Source organism: Hyla sarda, chromosome 3, assembly GCF_029499605.1.
Source record: "Hyla sarda isolate aHylSar1 chromosome 3, aHylSar1.hap1, whole genome shotgun sequence".
Classification (NCBI taxonomy): domain Eukaryota; kingdom Metazoa; phylum Chordata; class Amphibia; order Anura; family Hylidae; genus Hyla; species Hyla sarda.
In genome coordinates this window covers 284,063,079-284,081,972 of record NC_079191.1, presented here as the reverse complement: position 1 = coordinate 284,081,972, position 18,894 = coordinate 284,063,079, and the positions used below count along the sequence as shown (strand labels likewise).

General features: G+C 39.6%; 1 protein-coding gene across 6 annotated transcripts in view; it reads right to left on the bottom strand.

Moving 5' to 3' along the window:
* MAP3K4 (mitogen-activated protein kinase kinase kinase 4) overlaps window positions 1-18,894 on the bottom strand; it is a 162,712-nt gene that overhangs the window by 53,731 nt on the left and 90,087 nt on the right. For all 6 annotated transcript variants that reach the window (XM_056566781.1, XM_056566782.1, XM_056566783.1 and 3 more), the window contains exons 7-12: window positions 13,942-14,058; window positions 12,709-12,808; window positions 12,114-12,197; window positions 9,037-9,303; window positions 8,715-8,864; window positions 3,593-3,754 (exon numbers count right to left, since the gene is read on the bottom strand). In XM_056566781.1, the coding sequence (XP_056422756.1) occupies window positions 3,593-3,754; window positions 8,715-8,864; window positions 9,037-9,303; window positions 12,114-12,197; window positions 12,709-12,808; window positions 13,942-14,058 (880 nt within the window). The remainder of the gene's footprint in view (window positions 1-3,592; window positions 3,755-8,714; window positions 8,865-9,036; window positions 9,304-12,113; window positions 12,198-12,708; window positions 12,809-13,941; window positions 14,059-18,894) is intronic.

The window sequence follows — 18,894 nt, the reverse complement described above, 5'->3', positions numbered from 1 at the left end:
ACAGCTGACAGATTTATAAAGAATTGTTAAAACTAGTAACATTATATGCTGTCATAGTGCTGGGAGGTATACCGGTTCATACCAAATACAGTTTTTTTTTTTGTTCCACGATAACACATTTTTCACATACCGCAATACCGGTCAAGAGGCTGCTGCGGGCGGTAAGGCGCTATTGCCTGTGGGACCCGCAAATCCCGCAGCAGCTTCAGACTCAGCAGAGGCAGTTGCTGCTCCTTCTAACTGTCTCCCCCCGCCGCCGCCACCATTCCACCTCACACCACCATTCATTTCCCCGCTCAGCCTGCACTGAACTGCAATCGTCAGCCGCCAGCGCCACCCACCTCTGCCGGCCCCTTTCACAAGGTAAAAGTGAAAATCTTCTAGAGCACACACTCTCTGTGCGCTATGCTGCGGGCCCCAGCGGTCGGCGATCCTCCCATCTGTGTCTGAAGTTTGCTCTGCACTGCTATACACATGGGGGTATGTGCAGAGAAGACTGCAGACAGAGCATTGCACCCTAGTGTCTTCTACAGACCTTAAGGTGCAATGCTCTGCAGTCTGCACATACCCTCCCATGTGTATAGCAGTGTGTGTGTAAATTCCTATACAGGTGGGGGTATGTGCAGAGCATTGCACCCTAGTCTGTACTTCAGACGACAAGGGTATTGTACAGACCCCCTAGGGTGCAATGTTTTTCATTCTGCACATACCCTATGGGAGCTATAACAAAAAGATTAAAAAAAGTGTAAAAGTGTTAAAAAAATGTTTTACTCCTTCCCTAATAAAAGCTTGAACCCCCCCCTTTCCCATTTTTAAACTAAAATCGTATAAAAAAAAATAAAAAAAAATGTTGTATCGCCGCATGTGTTAATGTCTGAACTATTAAAAAATAATGTTAATTAAAGGAGATCTGTAGTGCTGTGAACTTATCCCCTATCCTTCGGATAAGTTATAGATCATAGGGGGTCCGAGCGCTGGGGCCCCCCTGCGATCTTCTGTACGGGGCCACTGCAATGTACAGGAAAGGGGGCGTTCCGTCCCCGCATGACGCGGCAGCTGAGATACATGGAGGGGCGTGCCGCTGCCGTGCCATACGGGGGGAGGAACGCCCCCTTTCCTGTACATTGCCGCGGGGCCCGTACAGGAGATCGCGGGGGGCCCCAGTAGTCGGACCCCCCCGCAATCTATAACTTATCCCCTATCCTTCGGTACATATATGGCACTGGGAATAAGTGGGGGAAAAATACCGTTAAATACTGTGAAACCGCTATAATTTGGAAAAATACTGTGATATCCATTTTTGGTCATACCGCCCAGCACTATGCTGTCATTTAAAAAAGAAGTGGTACTACATCCCAATTACTACACGTGTTGTGTAGACACTTAAGGACATTTTCAGAAAACCATTCACCCTTAAATTCCTAGCTACATATGCTTGCGGCCTATGTAACACAAAATAGGATTTTGCGTTACTCACCTGTAAAATCCTTCCACAGAAAACCATGAGGGAGATTTATCAAAACCTGTCCAGAGGAAAAGTTGCCCATAGCAACCAATCAGATCGCTTCTTTAATTTAGCAGAGGCCCTTTTAAAAATGAAAGAAGCTATCTAATTGGTTACTATGGGCAACTCAGCACATTTTCCTCTGGACAGGTTTTGATAAATCTCCCCCATATGTATAAGCTGGTGCCATTAGGAGGAGTAAGTAAGAAGGTAAGAAAGTGCTAGCTCCTCCTGATCAGGCTATACCCCCTCCTGCAGACACTAAACAAATTAGTTTGTATGCAGGCCAACATCAATGGTAAACAGGTAACTAGACAGGAAAAAGACCCTCAACAGGTCAGAATCGGGGGTAAGAGAAGCTTATTCAGAAGTATTAGTATATGTAGAAACATCTAAAAAAGAAATACATGGGAGCTGTACCTCCCAATGAACTCATTAAGAAAAGGATTTTACAGGTGAGTTAAACAAAGAATTTATTTTCTTGCTTGTGTGTCGTTGGGGGATACAGACCACCCGTGGGACATACAATAGCAGTGCCAAGGGGAAGGAGAAGGAAAAGAAGGGAGAAGGAGGCCATCCCATTAACAGAACAAAGAGCAGTTGTATGGGAAGCAACTGTTAATGAGACAGGTCTGAATGCTCAGGAAGGATAGACACAGCCAGAGAGAAGAATGGTGTGCAATCCAGCTCAGCAAAGATTAACCAGTGGAGTAGCCTGGGTTACAAATGGCGTAGCTAGGGAGAGTCCAACTGGGCTGATTGTACACCAGCCTTGCGGATGTAAAACAAAATAGTGGGATTTCACATTTTCCTTACTAACATCTGATATGGTAGATAATATTACCATCTGGAAGAAGGAGAGCAGCAGAAGGCAATGCTTATTCCATGGTAGAGCATGCTGGTACCACAACGCAATGGTTGCACGGATGGGTAACGCAATTACTCCACCTCGGAAGGGAAAAGAACTACACACCATCCATGGAGCATGCAATGTGGTGCTGCTATAGCCTTGGCAAGATTACATGGAGTAGGGAACATCTGTGGTCACTCATATAGCATGTCAGAAACTACATACTGCAGAAGAGGAAGCCATTGCAGGATAGAATACCTGCACCCACGACATTACATATTACATAGGAGAAAACCTCTGTATAACACAATTACTCCACAAAGGAAGGGGTGCAATGTAGCTGCTGGTGTAGTATGTCAGGAACCCTGACAAAGTCTTGGTGCGAAAGTACGTTGGTGTGCCTAGGTGGTTGATCTCATGGCTGCACATGCCGATTACTTCCCCTGACCATATACATCCTCATAACCAAGTGAAGAGATTACTCCGATAAGAGGGAAACCTATAGAAGACCGGAATGAGCAGTGTTGTGGCTCAGTGGCTAGTGCTGATGCCTTGCAGCACTGCATTCTGGAATACAGGCAGAAAAAAAAAGGTGGAGGCACTGGGGAAACATGTATACTTATTTCCACAGACCTCAAGCTGGTGGAATAATACTCAACTCTCTCTGATGTCTTCAGGTGTATGCAGGGTGACCCCTTTAGTAAAGAAAGGAGACTTTAAGAGTAAGAAAGGTCTGGCTTCTATGGACACCAAGCTAAAACAGTACCTACAGAAGTGGTTTAGCCTGTGTAGGAGGAGTCAACACTTTTTTGCTTAGTGTCACCTCCTAGTGGTAGCAGCCTATACCCACGGTCTTCTGTGTCTCCTGATGAGAGTAAGAAAGCACTAAACCATCATACGAGTGTCGAAAAGTCACCAACAATTGTATAGTACTAGTGTAGTTTTTTTTTTAATCTGCCAGGCATCTACTTTCAAAAAATATGGGAAACTTTATTATTATTGTTATTTTATTATTCAGGTTTTATTTGTGTTTGTTAAAGCATGAAACTGGCCTGAAAGTAAAACTGTTTGTCACCCCAAAAACAAACCATATTCCATGAGAAAATACCCTACCATCAATTATGTTTCACTTTACTACATCTCTTATTTTTGTCTATATTCACTCATCAGATCACACATATTATACACTGCTCTAATTCACAATCGCGTAACATTTTAGTTTAATTTGCAGGACATACCTCAAAACCAAAGTTGTACCCTTGAATCATGGCTTCTCGATAATATTGCTGAAAAGTGGAAGATTCAGATTCATCCACTTCAGCTTCAAATTCGGAGGTGTACAACTGATCCACCCGGTCTATGACGCTGTTGATTTTATTGCAGAGGTCTAAGGCATCACTCTATTGCAGCAAAATAAAACAAATACTAAGCATCAGCCAACAACTGCCATAGCAACAACAAAATTATTAACATTACATTCAGTTTAATCCTACTGCACTCACTCAATAGGACATGAAACAAAAACATACAGGTAAATATTACAGGTAAATTTGGCCCCCGAAAGTTGGCCATAGAAACGAGAACGGTCAGCCTAGTGAACCTACAGGTATTCCCCCACCCAAAAAAAAAAAAATAATAATACATATACTTGGATTGTTCATGTGCTAAAGTTTATTCCAAGGATGGGCTGCTCCCAGACACCTCTAACAGTGCATAGCTCCTAGGAGATCACAGGATTATTTATTTTAAAATATTTATAATTCCAGGGCACTGTACATATGAAAAAAGCAGGTTTAAATACATGAAATGTGACAAGAAACAGTGCAATAAAACATGAGCTAAATAAGAGCGAGAGATGATCCTGCCTGTAGAGAAAGGGGAAGAAGACAGTATGTAAGGGAAGCAGCTGTTTATATAGCTGTACAGCGGCAACAGGGTATAGGCTATTTAGGTTGTTTAGGCCTGAGCTACACTGCAGCTTTTGGTAGCGCTACAAATTGATCTTAACTACAGAGTTCAGTTTTATGCAATTATATGGACTCCTGCTGTCACCTAATAGTTAAAATCAATGTACAGCGCTGGAAAAACCAGCTATGCAGCTTCAGCCTTAAAAATCTATTAGAGAAAGGATTGTTAAAGTGTACCTGTTGTTAATGTATATAATACCATTATATGTATATCTGTCTGGTAAACAAAACAAACGATCTTTGTATGGGGTCAAAAAGTATAATAAAGCAACTTACTAATATAATGTTGTTAGCCATAGTGTAAAATAATGAAAAATGTTTTTAAAAATATATATAAAAATCCCAATAAAAATAAAAAAATTTAACTTTTTTCCCCATTTTTAAAATAAAACACTGTAAAAAATAAATAAATACACATATTTTGTATCGCTGTGTGCGTAACTGTCCGAACTATTAAATCATGATGGTTTTTAAATTGCTGATTTTTGGTCCTATGTCCCATAAAAAAAATTGAAATAAAAAGTGGTAAAAAAATTCACACATACACAAAAGTGGTACTGTCAAAAACTCATGGCGCAAAAAACGAAATATAACCTAACACAGCTCCGTAGGTGGGAAAAAAAATGTTATAGGGATCAGAACATGGCACTGAATTTTCTTTTTATTTTCTTTCTTTTTTTAAGTTTTCTATCCCCCCCCCCCCACACACACAAAATGAAAACAAATTATTTTGGTATCATTGGAAACTAATTGACCCATAGAATAAAGTTATCATGTCAGATTTACTGTATTGTGAACTCCAAAAAGATTATTGCCCCACAAAATTAGGAAAGTCCTTTTTTTTTCCAATTTTGCTTAACGTAAAATTATTTTCTGGCTCTGTAATATATTATATGATAAAATAGTGAGCTAATGAAAAGTACAACTTGTCCCACAATATAACATTGTCAGTGAAAAACTAAAAAGTTATGGGTCAAGAGTAAAGTTAGAATGTGGGGAGGAAAAAAAAATTAAGCCCAAATTTTTTTTTTTGCTAGGTAATAATTTTTATTAGGGGAGGGGCTTAGTCACATTTCTTAGCACTTTTTAGTTTTTAGTCTCCATAAAGGACTATTGCATGGCAACTTTTGATCAATGCTATGCAACAGATTAACATTTATTAGTGTAATTGGTGCTCCACTTACAAGCTGCCTGAATTCATGGAGTGCTGATCCGACGGCATGAAGGCAGGTAGGGACCCTCCAACCATCATATATGTATGTTGCCGCTTTTAGAAGGGTTAATGCCGGACAGCAGCCTTATCGCAGTGTCCGGCATTAGCCATGGTTCCCGGCTGCTGATAGCAGCTTGGACCCACTGGGTATAAAGTGCACTTAGCTCCTTAACATGCTTCATACAGCAAGATCAGGTCTAAAATGTATATAATGCATCCTTAAGGGGTTAAGGCAATGAGTTGCACACACTGGAGAATTCTTGCCAGTGTGAGAAGGACACAAAATTTAAAACAGGAGTATTTTTGATGATCGTAAATTACATGAGGGGAAGTGTCAGGACATCAGGTGAGGGATGTGTGGAAGGGACATGTTGTGGATCAGGTATGGTATGCTGAAATCTAACGTGTCCAATCCTTTTATCACCAAAATGGGTGAAATCAGCCTACATTTATCTAACAATATAACAATGTGTAGCCAGCTAAAGAGCTGAATTTGGGAATGCAGCTGCAGTGTTTATTTATATGCTGCTTGCCACAACAAATGGCTATGTTATGCACTACTGAAAACAGATGTTAACCCCTTCCCGCCCTAGGGTGTATGCATACATCCCTGATGCTAACACGTTAGGGCATACGTCCTGGCGATATGCTGCTCAGCGCGATGCTGATGCATAGTAGATATTTCCGCGTTTGTAATGACTTGTACAATAAAATGATAATGGTATTTATCCCACACGGTGAGCGCCGTAAAAATTTAAGGAAAAAAAAAAACAAATTTTGGTCCAAAACACAGAATAAAAAAAAAGATCAAAAGGTAGCATGAATTGCAAAAATGGTACCAACAAAAAGTACAGCTTGTTCTGCAAAAAAAATAAGCCCTACACAATGCAGTTGCAGTTGGGCGAAAAAAAAAAAAAAAGTTATGGCTCTAAGAACATGACAACACAAAAAAGGGGAAAAAAGGATTTTATTGAGAAAAGGAATAAGAACATAAAAAAGCTATATAAACTGGGTATTGCTATGATTGTACTGACCCACAGAATAAAAATAAAAATTTTTACCATGCAGTGAATGCCATAAAAAAAATACTATAAAAAAATTTAAAAAAAGCCAGAAATTTTCCAATTTTTCAACAATATTTTGGAGTTTTTCACAATAAAAATTCAGCATGAATCAACAAAGATTTAACACTAATATAAAGTACAATATGTCACATAAAAACAGACTCAGAATCACGTCACTAAGTAAAAACATTGCAGAGGAATTACCACTTAAAGAGACAGGCAAGGTTTGAAAAATTAGGCTTGGTCATAAAGGTAAAAAGAGGCTTTAAAAACAGCCCTTAAGGAGTTAAAGGAAAATTGACATCAGTGTCATCCGCAACAACCTGTTGGTACAGGCTCATAGTGAGGGTGACTGATTACACACCCATCTTTACCTTTTTATTTTCCGTGGCTCTATTCCCGAGATATGGAAAAAAATGTATATATAAGAAATGTAAGCCAGCTTTAGTATAGATACCTCAGAAATATATATTTAAACATGTAGGAGAATCCCCTTTAAACCCTTAACAATGCAGGATGTAAATGTACATCCTGGTGAGCTGGTACTTCACACACCAGAACCTACATTTACGTCCTATACATATACTGATAGCAGCCAGGGACCCGCCGGTAATGGCGGACATCCACGATTGCGTGGATGACTGCCATTAACCCCTCAGATGCCGTGATCAATACAGATCACGGCATCTGCAGGATCGCGGTCCCTAAAATGGATGATCGGATCGCCCGCAGCGCTGCCGCGGCGATCCGATCATCCAGAACGGCAAACGGAGGTCCCCTCGACTGCATCCGCTGCCTTCCACGGGTCTTCTGCTCTGGTCTGCGATCGAGCAGACTAGAGCAGAAGATGACCGATAATACTGATCAGTGCTATGCATAGAACATAGCACTGAACAGTATTAGCAATCAAATGATTGCGATAAATAGTCCTCTATGGGGACTATTAAAGTGTAAAAATAAAAGTAAAAATAAAAGTAAAAAAATTTGAAAAACCCCCTCCCCAAATAAAAACGTAAATTGTCCCATTTTCCCTATTTCACCCCCAAGTGTAAAAAAATATTTTATATACATATATTTGGTATCGCCGCGTGCGTAAATATCCCAAATATTAAAATAAAATGTGAATGATACCGTACGGTGAACGGCGTGAACGTAAAAAAAAAAATCCAAAATAGCTGCTTTTTTTTTTTTTATAACATTTTATTCCAAAAAAATTATTTATAAAAAATGTATTAAAAGTTTTATACAAGTATGGTATCAATAAAAAGTACAGATCACTGCGCAAAAAATGAGCCCTCATACTGCCGCTTATACGGAAAAATGAAAAAGTTATAGGTCTTCAAAATAGGGGGATTTTAAACGTACTAATTTGGTTAAACAATTAGCTATTTTTTTTTTTTTAAGTGCAAGAGTAATAGAAAAGTATGTTATCATGGGTATCATTTTAATCGTATTGACCCAAAGAATAAAGAACACTTAATTTTTACCGTAAATTGTGCGGCGTGAAAACAAAACCTTCCAAAATTTGCAAAATTGCAGTTTTCTTTTTAATTTCCCTACACAAATAGTATTTTTTTGGTTGTGCCATACATTTTATGGTAAAGTGAGTGATGGCATTACAACGAACAACTGGTTGCGCAAAAAACAAGCCCTCATACTAGTCTGTGGATGAAAATATAAAAGAGTTATGATTTTTTTGAAGGCGAGGAGGAGAAAACAAAAACGTAAAAATAAAATTGTCTGAGTCCTTAAGGCCCAAATGGGCTGAGTCCTTAAGGGGTTAAAAGGAAAACTGTCAGCCAGTTCACCCACACTAAACCCAATACACTGGGTTATAGTGTGGGTGAACAGGAGGGTTCACTTACTTTGTAAAGTTTTGTTGCCGCTGAGTTAGCGTCCTCTAAAGTGCTGTACTTCACCACCTATGTTGTGCTCTGCAGGCGGAAACAAAACTTTACAAAGTAAGTGAACCCTTTAGAGACTCCTGCTCACCCACACTATAACTCAGTGTATAGGGTTTAGTGTGGGTGAACTTGATGACAGTTTTCCTGTAAGAATTCAAATATATAATGCTTCTTACTATAAATGCAAATGTTTCCTTACAATATAGGTTTACCTTGAGTTGATGTAAAGCTTCTGCAATCACTGGATGGCTGGATGTCTGCTCAAGCTTCAGAGACAAGATGTCCTCAACAGATTGCTGAAAACTTTTCCTACTAGGCAACAAATGTGCAGACTGCATCACCACAAGCAGTAGATTGTCAACCTTAAGGGAATACATTAGAAGGAAAAATTATGAGTTTGGCTACAGTGCCAAAATTGGAAGAAAAATTATAAAAAATAAATAAAAAGTCAAGAAGGCAAATAGCCACACTAAATGACAGTGCCAAAATATTCTGAATAATTCTGGCTGAATATTTATGTATAACAACATTTACCTGCATACTTCTCAGAGTATCAGCAGTTTCCACAGGGGGCACAACTTTCACAGTCTGTCCCTCCCAGGTAGCCCAGACATCCTCCTCTTGCTGGTCTACCTTAGAGTGCTTGCTCATGAGCAAGAACACATCATCAGCCACATCTTCAGGTTCCTTAGAACAGTCTACACCTGTCGCAGCATTTAGTAATTGCAAGATAACCATTCTTTCTCTAGAAATATTATCAGGTACAAATATATGCAGATTTTCTAGGGTGGAAACTAACACCTAAAAGTATAAGGGAAAAATGAAAAACACACATTACAAAGGGCAGCTAGTTTAAATTTAGTAAAATGTTACAGCTGTATAAAACATGCTAAAAAGAAAATGGCAAAAAAAAAGTCTAGGAAAAATAACAATTGACCAAATGGCAGGAAAAAAATGGCTGAAATTTTCTGCTTTAATTTGCTTAAAAAGCATCAGTCATTTTAAGGGGGAAAATATGGATGGAACAATTGAATGTACACATAGCCTTAGACAAGGTTCACATTTCATTGGAAGGCTCAGCCCGGGCCTCTGTAGCAAATTCCATTCAGGAGAAGTGAACATTCGGACCGTTCTCTGCACGACAGACACCAACAGATCTCGCGACACCACTTCTATAGGGTTTCCATCATTTTACATGATACTAAGAGGACAATAAAAATACTGCATGCAGCATTTTTTGGCTCGTTATTTTACCTGAATCAGCAACGGAGGAGTTGATAAGCCTAGGCTAATGTCTATCCAATTTTTTAAGGTGGTACCCAACTAAAGCGCGCAGCATTTGTTATAAGAGACAAACATAAGTGAATCAAGAAGTTTTTATAAGCCAATCAAATAACCTGAAACCATTCATTAAAAGTCATACTGTAAATAACCAATTTTCCATGTTGCTATGCAAAATGAGACAATACAAACTATCAATGTTTTATTCTCTCTGCAAGCTATTCTGTGTAAAAATGCACAAGAGAATCTGCCAAACACATTTCCTGTGAATTTGTTACAACCGCTGAAGAAATGATACAGGCTACCACAACTCACATTTCAGATTGCTACCTCCAATAGATGCACCAGAGAGCAAGCTCCCCCTCTTTCTGGATGTTTGCATATTTTTTCCTTAGAGGAGAATTACATAGCCTATAAGACTCCACATGCCTTTTGACCCTTTCCTCATGGAGAAACATTAGTCCTTCAGTATCATAGTTATATGGGAACTGTCAGATCCAAAACCTTTATATATGTTGTCACTGATGAAAATTAAAGACCTTTTGTAATATGGTTGCTTAAAATTTTTTTTTTTAAATAAATAAATAAATTATATATATATATATATATATATATATATATATATATATATATATATATATATATACTCCTTAAGGACGTAGGGCGTACCTGTATGCCCTACGCCTGGTCCCGGTGTTTAAAACGGGGTCACGCCGTGACCCGCATCACACCGGGTCGGTCCCGGCTGCTAATCATAGCCTGGACCCTGGGCTAACAGTGCGCGGCATCGATCGTTGTGCCGCGCGCTGTTAATCCTTCAGACGCGGCGATCAAAGTTGACCGCTGCATCTGAAAGCGAAAGTAAACGCTTCCTGGCAGCTCAGTCGGGCTGATCGATAAAATCCCGATGTTCTGATCAGCTGGGATGCAGGCAGAGGTCTTCTTACCTGTCTCTGCGGCCTCCGATCGTCGATTGATTGCTCCAAGCCTGAGCTACAGGCTTGAGCAATCAAGCCCCTATCTCACTGATCCGTGCAAAGCTATGGCTTTGCAGGGATCAGCATAGGAGATCAGTGTGTGCAGTGTTATAGCTCCCTATGGGAGCTATAGCACTGCAAAAAAAAAAAAAAGTGAAAAAAAAAAAGTTAACAAAGGTCATTTAACCCCTTTCCTAATAAAAGTTTGAATCACCCCCCTTTTCCCATAAAAAAAAAAAAAGAAAAACTGTGTAAATAAAAATAAACATTCCAAAGTCCAAAAATAGTGTATTTTTAGTCACTTTTTATACCATGCAAAAATGAATAAAAAGTGATAAAAAAAAGTCCAATCAATACAAAAATTGTACCGATAAAAACTTCAGAACACGGCGCAAAAAATGAGCCCTCAAACTGGCCCGTACACAGAAAAATAAAAAAGTTATAGTGGTTAGAAAATTTGAATTTTTAACATATAAATTTTCCTGCATGTAGTTATGATTTTTTTTTCGAAGTACGACAATATGCAACCTATATAAGTAGGGTATCATTTTAACCGTATGGACCTAGAGAATAAAGATAAGGTGTTATTTTTTACCGAAAAATTAACTGCGTACAAATGGAAGCTCCCAGTAGTTACAAAATTACATCTTTTCTTCAATTTTGTTGCACAATTATTTTTTTCTCCATTTCGCCGTGGATTTTTGGGTGAATTGACTAATGTCACTGCAAAGTAGAATTGGTGGCGCAAGAAATAAGCCATCATATGGAATTTTAGGTGCAAAATTGAAAGCGTTATGATTTTTAGAAGGTGATGAGGAAAAAATGAAAATGCAAAAATGGAAAAACCCTGCGTCCTTAAGGGGTTAAAAAGAGAACAGCCACTGAAAATCCCACCACTAGGTGTCCCCATACCTAGTGTCCTGCAGCAGTATCAGCTTGTCCATGAGTCAAGGCCAAGAGATGACTCATGGACAAGGCTGCATGAGCAGACACACCAATCACCTCCCACCACCACCACAAGGGAGGGACACACCCCCTTCCCCTAAGAGGATTTTTAACACTAGATATAGGTGATAGATGCATAAAATTTGATTTACATGGTCAGGATTAGGAACCAAGTAAAAAGATTTTTTTTTTGTGATCTGACAGGTACTCTTTAAAGGAACACAGAACAAATAACACTCAAATTTTATGAGAACCAAAATACAATGCATGTCAAAGCTACCTTGGCTTTGTGCACCCATGTCGAAATTACCATCTATTATTCACTAAGCTTTTCAATATAAACTAAATTTCAATATCATATGTATTTAAGTAATCCTGTCTACAGTATGTAATGCAATGGATATTTACCTTTGAATAATTCCTGCCTGTTAAGTATGTTAACAAGTCTTGCGCAGATGTAGAAAAAGTAAACTCAGCAGCAATCTCCAAATCCTAGAACATAAATTTTTTTTTTTTATAGTAAATCAATAAAATAAGATGAACATTTACAGCTTTTATTTTGCAGAGGCCTTTTCAAAAATAAAAGTAATCAGATTGGTTGCTATGGGCAAATGCACCACAGTTATTTTGCACAACGTTAGATAAATCTCCCCCCACGTTCTAATTATAATAATGCTGCAAACACCGTTGTAGCTGCTTTTGAGAAAAAATAAAATAAAATTTCTTTCCTGCTTTATTGACCAATTCTTAAGCCCTTTTAAAACCCCCAGCTATAAAGGGGATTTCTGAACTAGTAATACAGTTAGTAAGAAAGTCAGTGCATAAACTTACATTTATTATTACATTTAATGATTTCACCATTTGGTTCTGCACTGCATTCTCTTTTACCTCACAATATGATATAAATCAGGCCCATATTGATTGTAAAGCGGTGGAATATTCCTAGCAATATACTTTATAAAGAGAGTAGTCCCATAAAAATAAAAATAAAGAGCTACAGTACCTTTCTTAACATTTTAGCAAAACCAAGGGCTTTGGATGCTCTTTCCCTAGCTTCATGAAAGAGTTCTTTGAGGGCACGACTGGTTTCAATAACTGATCTCCTGAGGAAGACACAAAGTAATTACAAGACTTATTAATGTGCTTCTAAAGTATGTTGAGTATTACAAGCGACACCACTTAGTACAAACATGTGGTCACATTTACTCAACAATGCTCAGAAAATAACCTTAGTACACAATTACGGCCTTAATGCCCAGACAAATGTTCTAGATTATACCCCTCTGCGTTCAAGCAGTAATGTTTTTTATGTTAAAATCTGCAGCTTATATGCTATGTGTGAACAAAAAGTGAAATCATGAACTATTGAACATGAAAATATTAGGTCTCATAATGTTAATTTAATCACCTAAGGACACTGCCCATTTGGGCCTTGAGAACACAGACAATATTCACTTGTGTGTATTCATTTTTCCATCCACAGAGCCATACGAGTGGTGGCACCTGGTGCAATCTATAGAGGGGATCCACTAGGCTCTGACTGACTCACTTATCCTCATGGTTACGGTACTTTTGGGTTCATGCGCCTCCAGGTGCCTAACCCCCTCCTTTTACTGGTTTGTTCCTGTTAAGCTCTTGTGTTATATGGATCTATTGGATGGTTTTATTGCATGTCTGTTTGCATTCCTCCCTGCATGAATCTAGTGACAGCAGTAATGGAGGCCTGAGGTCCTCCACTAAATGCCTTTGGTTATCCCTTTACCCTCTCCGCTGTATTGTCCTACTAAACCAGACCCTTCCTTCCCCTGTTTCCCCTCCCTTGACTGTTATGTTTATTAAAATGTTTACATATACATACACACACACACACACACACACACAGTGGGGCAAAAAATATTTAGTCAGCCACCAGTTGTGCAAGTTCTCCTACTTTAAAAGATGAGAGGCCTGTAATTTTCATCATAGGTATACCTCAACTATGAGAGACATGATGAGAAAAAAAATCCATAAAATCACATTGTCTGATTTTTAAAGAATGTATTTGCAAATTATGGTGGAAAATAAGTATTTGGTCAATAACAAAAGTTAATCTCAATACTTTGTTATAAAATCAAATCTGCATAAATTCTGAAAAAGAACAGCCTTTAACATGAATAGATAAGCATGCAAAAGAACACTAGCAACTGTTATTTCTATGGCAATGATAGAAAAAGGCTCCTAGTCGTGCCATGCTTACCTTATTTCGTCAGACACACTGCTATCATCAGTGTTGGCCCAAAATTCATCACAGCTGTCCTGCAAGCCAGAGTCCAGAAACTTCCCTGTGGACTTCAGCAGCATTCCTGCTATATCACTGAAAACAAAAACTGAAGATAAGTCTCATTCTAGCCATGTTATTTGTAACAGTATCTCACATAAGTGAGTACACCCCTAACATTTTTGTAAATATTTTATTATATCTTTTTATGTGACAAAACTAAAGAAATTACACTCTGCTACAATGTAAAGTAGTGAGTGCACAGCCTGTATACCAGTTTTTAATGCTGCTGTCTTCTCAAAATAACTCACACACGAAAGCAACAAAAGTGAGAAATGTCCAAATTGGGCCCAAAGTGTCAATATTTTGTGTAGTCACCGTTATTTTTAAGCACTGCCTTAAAGGGGTACTACCGTGAAAAACTTTTTTTTTTAATCAACTGGTGCCAGAAAGTTAAACAGATTTGTAAATTACTTCTATTATAAAACCTTAATCCTTCCAGTACTTTTTAAGGGCTGTATACTACAGACGAAATGTTTATCTTTTTGGATTTCTCTTGTGTCACAACCACAGTGCTCTCTGCTGACCTCTGCTGTCCATTTTAGGAACTGTCCAGAGCAGCATATGTTTGCTATGGGGATTTTCTCCTGCTCTGGACAGTTCCTAAAATGAACAGCAGAGAGCACCGTGGTCATGACATAAGAGAAATCCAAAAAGATAAACATTTCCTCTGCAGTATACAGACCCTAAAAAGTACTAGAAGGATTAAGATTTTTTTAACTGAAGTAATTTACAAATCTGTTTAACTTTCTGGCACCTGTTTAACTTTCTGGCACAAAAAAAAAAAAAAAGTTTTACACGGTAGTACCCCTTTAAGCTTCTTGGGCATGGAGTTCACCAGAGTTTCACAGGTTTTGACCGGAGTCCTCTCCTACTCCTCCCTGATGACATCAAGGAGCTGTTGGATGTTAGAGACCTTGCAATCACCAACTTTTGTTGAGGATGCCCCACATATATACTCAAATAGGGTTTCGTTCTAGAGACATGCTTGGCCAATTTTATTGCATTGACCGACAGAATAAAGATGACATGGGCTGTGTTCCTCAGGGGTTAAATGGGCACTGTCAGATACAAAAACTTTTTATATGTTGCACATCTTGGCAAAACATTAACCTTTATAAGGACAAATCATACTTCATAAGGACATTTTATTTCCTTTTTATAAAATTTATTCCTGTCTGATAGTACTCCTCTGTGCTCTCTCTCTTGTCTCACGGCACTCCTCTGTGCTCTCTCTCCTGTCTCACGGCACTCCTCTGTGCTCTCTCTCTCTCCTGTCTCACGGCAGTCCTCTGTGCTCTCTCTCTCCTGTCTCACGGCACTCCTCTGTGCTCTCTCTCTCCTGTCTCACGGCACTCCTCTGTGCTCTCTCTCTCCTATCTCACGGCACTCCTCTGTGCTCTCTCTCTCCTGTCTCACGGCACTCCTCTGTGCTCTCTCTCCTGTCTCACGGCACTCCTCTGTGCTCTCTCTCCTGTCTCACGGCACTCCTCTGTGCTCTCTCTCCTGTCTCACGGCACTCCTCTGTGCTCTCTCTCCTGTCTCACGGCACTCCTCTGTGCTCTCTCTCCTGTCTCACGGCACTCCTCTGTGCTCTCTCTCCTGTCTCACGGCACTCCTCTGTGCTCTCTCTCCTGTCTCACGGCACTCCTCTGTGCTCTCTCTCCTGTCTCACGGCACTCCTCTGTGCTCTCTCTCCTGTCTCACGGCACTCCTCTGTGCTCTCTCTCCTGTCTCACGGCACTCCTCTGTGCTCTCTCTCCTGTCTCACGGCACTCCTCTGTGCTCTCTCTCCTGTCTCACGGCACTCCTCTGTGCTCTCTCTCCTGTCTCACGGCACTCCTCTGTGCTCTCTCTCCTGTTTTGCCAAGATGTACGACATATAAAAAGTTTTTGAATCTGATAGTGCCCATTTAAGTGTAAAAAAGTTTATGTTAGCATTTCTGACAACAGGGGTGCCAAAAGGAAAATTGTTTTGGATTGTAGAAAACAAATGTAACAAAGGCAACTGAATGAGCACTCACTTTACAGGCTATGTATATCTAAACTAAAGCAACCTTGAAATAGGTCTTGAATAAAAATGCAATGTTTTCTTTCTACAGCTCCAATCTTCACGGTAACAGACTACAAACATACAAATTGTAGTGTAATCCTGTAGTCATACTCCCCTCCATCTGTTCTCTACTTCCTGATAACCTAAAGAATGTTTTTAAGCATTAAGGAGAGAACAGATAGAAGGAAGTACGACTGAGAATCAGACAACAATAGGTCAATTTATAGTGTGATATAGCTCAGAGAAACATACGTCTGCATAGTAACTATAAAAATAAAGTTAAATGATATTTTTAATCAAGATCTTGAATGTAAATTTGCTTGATTTTTCATTTTAAATGCATTGGGAGAATACATAGTTGCACAATTTTTTTTCTTGTTCTTAAATTTTTTATTGATATTTCATCATATACAATTAACCTTAATATATTCCATGTACATTTAAATCATCACATAATTCCATAAACTTATACTTAGTACCCCCATCTTCTATCTCCTTCTTTCCTTTTTTTTCCTATAGCTATTTCTTCTAGTTTGTAACAGTGTTGTGTCGTGTTTAGTATTTTGTTCACTTCAACAATCTGCGCTTGCTTCCAATATCTGCAAAGAACTAGCTTCGCCAACACTTAGATCTTACATATCAAAAATTGCATTTTTACTGGGTAGGTTTAAATTTGTATTAATAGTGACACTTTTTGTGATATCAATCTACTTGGAATATGGGTAATATTTGCTAATAACAATTCTACTTTATGCCAATATTCTTGTTTCATCGGCACTGCCACAAAATATGTATAAGGGATTCTGTCTTCCCACAATTTCGGCAGCATTTTTCTGAATTTACAGAGGACATCTTATGGAGAGTAATACCACCTTAAATTAGTTTTGGCAATAGCTTCTATATGTGGTACAGCTATCAATGATAAATGGGCCAGCTTAAACTTAGACCACTTAGATCAAACTTAACCACTCTAAGTTTCAAACTTACATGATGAAACTTAGAGTGGTTATTCATCACATCATAAATTTGAAGTGTTCCTTTTAATGTTGAGTTATTTAAGTATCAGAGAACAATAACATGGGGTAGATTTGTTAGTTTCCAGAAAGTGCCTAATTCTAAGATATCTAAAGGTCTCCCGTGGCGGCAAAACGGATTTACTCTGAAGTTCCGGAAATCATATTATCTTATCTTTTATATATAGTGGTTTAATTTGTGTTATATCCATCATTACCCACCCCTGTAGATCCAAATCTGCAATTTTACAAGAGAGAAATTGCAAGGGGGTATGGTCCTTATATATTGATGAGGTACATCCAATTAGTTTATGACTTATCTCCCAGCAGCGTATACCATTGACCATTAATGGGGTCATAGCTTTCATTTTTCCTCCATTCCAAAATGAAAAAAATAAAAAATAAGCAGCGCGTGTCCCTACTCTCGACATATGCCTGCTCAATCTGCACCCAGTGAATGCCCTATGAACGTGTATTAGGGGTTCTCCGGTGCTTACATATCTTATCCCCTATCCAAAGGATAGGGGATAAGATGCCTGATCGCGGGAGTCCCGCCGCTGGGGACCCCCGGGATCTTGCACGCGGCACCCCGTTTGTAATCAGTCCCCAGAGCGTGTTCGCTCCATGTCTGATTACAGGCGACCACCGGGTTGGCGGCGTGTGACGTCACGCCTCTGCCCCCCGTGTGACGTCACTCTCCGCCCCTCAATGCAAGCCTACGGGAGGGGGCGTGAGTATATCTGTCAGGATCATTGGCCGAGCGGCTGCTGGATGCGCTCCTGGCATATATACTTGTCATATATAGCGCATTTGTACAGTGTTATATATGACAAGTATATATGTCAGGAGCGCATCCAGCAGCGTCTCGGCCGATGATCCTGACAGATATACTATTCATTCATAGAGCGGCAGCTGCATATCTGTCAGGATCATCGGGCGAGCGGCTGCTGGATGCGCTCCTGACATATATACTTGTCATATATAACGCTGTACAAATGCGCTATATATGACAAGTATATATGTCAGGAGCGTATTCAGCAGCCGCCCGGCCGATAATCCTGACAGGTATACAATTCATTCATATCGCGGCAGTTGTATATGTATATAGAAGTGCTGTGGGGGGCAGATAACGCTATATGTCTGCCCCCCCCCCCAGCACATCTATATACATATACAGTTGCCGGTGCTATGAATGAATAGTATATCTATCAGGATCATCTGTCGGGGCCGCTGCTGAATACGTTCTAATAGGTATGGTTGTCACATATTGCGCTGCAATAGAAAATTAGGACAAATGCGCTGGTGGGGTCACAGTATGCGCTGGTGGGGGGTATAGAGATATACTTATAAATGCGCTTTACTATACATATGTCCCCTCACATTGTCCATTTTTAAAACCCCAGGGGGATCCCTGATTGGCTCCTCAGTACTGGCCATTCAGGGATCCCCGCGGGGAATTTAAAAATGAGAGTAAAAAATACATCGGTGATCGCAGGGTTGCGGACCATGCCACCCGTTCCCCTGATTAATAACTTCTGACACCTGATGCGATCAGAAGTGAGACCCGGTGCGATCAATCCCTCAGCCCCTATACTATAACCTCCATCATGGAACAGAGTCTGTTCCATGATGGGAGTAGTAGTACAAACACTAATGCAACCTCCCCAGCCACCGGCAGACTCCCGCAGTGGGGAATTACTACTCCCTTCATGGAAACAAATCTGTTCCATGATGGGAGTAGTAGTAGTCCCTCAGCACTGCAGGAGTCTACAGATGTCACCTCTTCTGAGCATGCTCAGTAAAAAT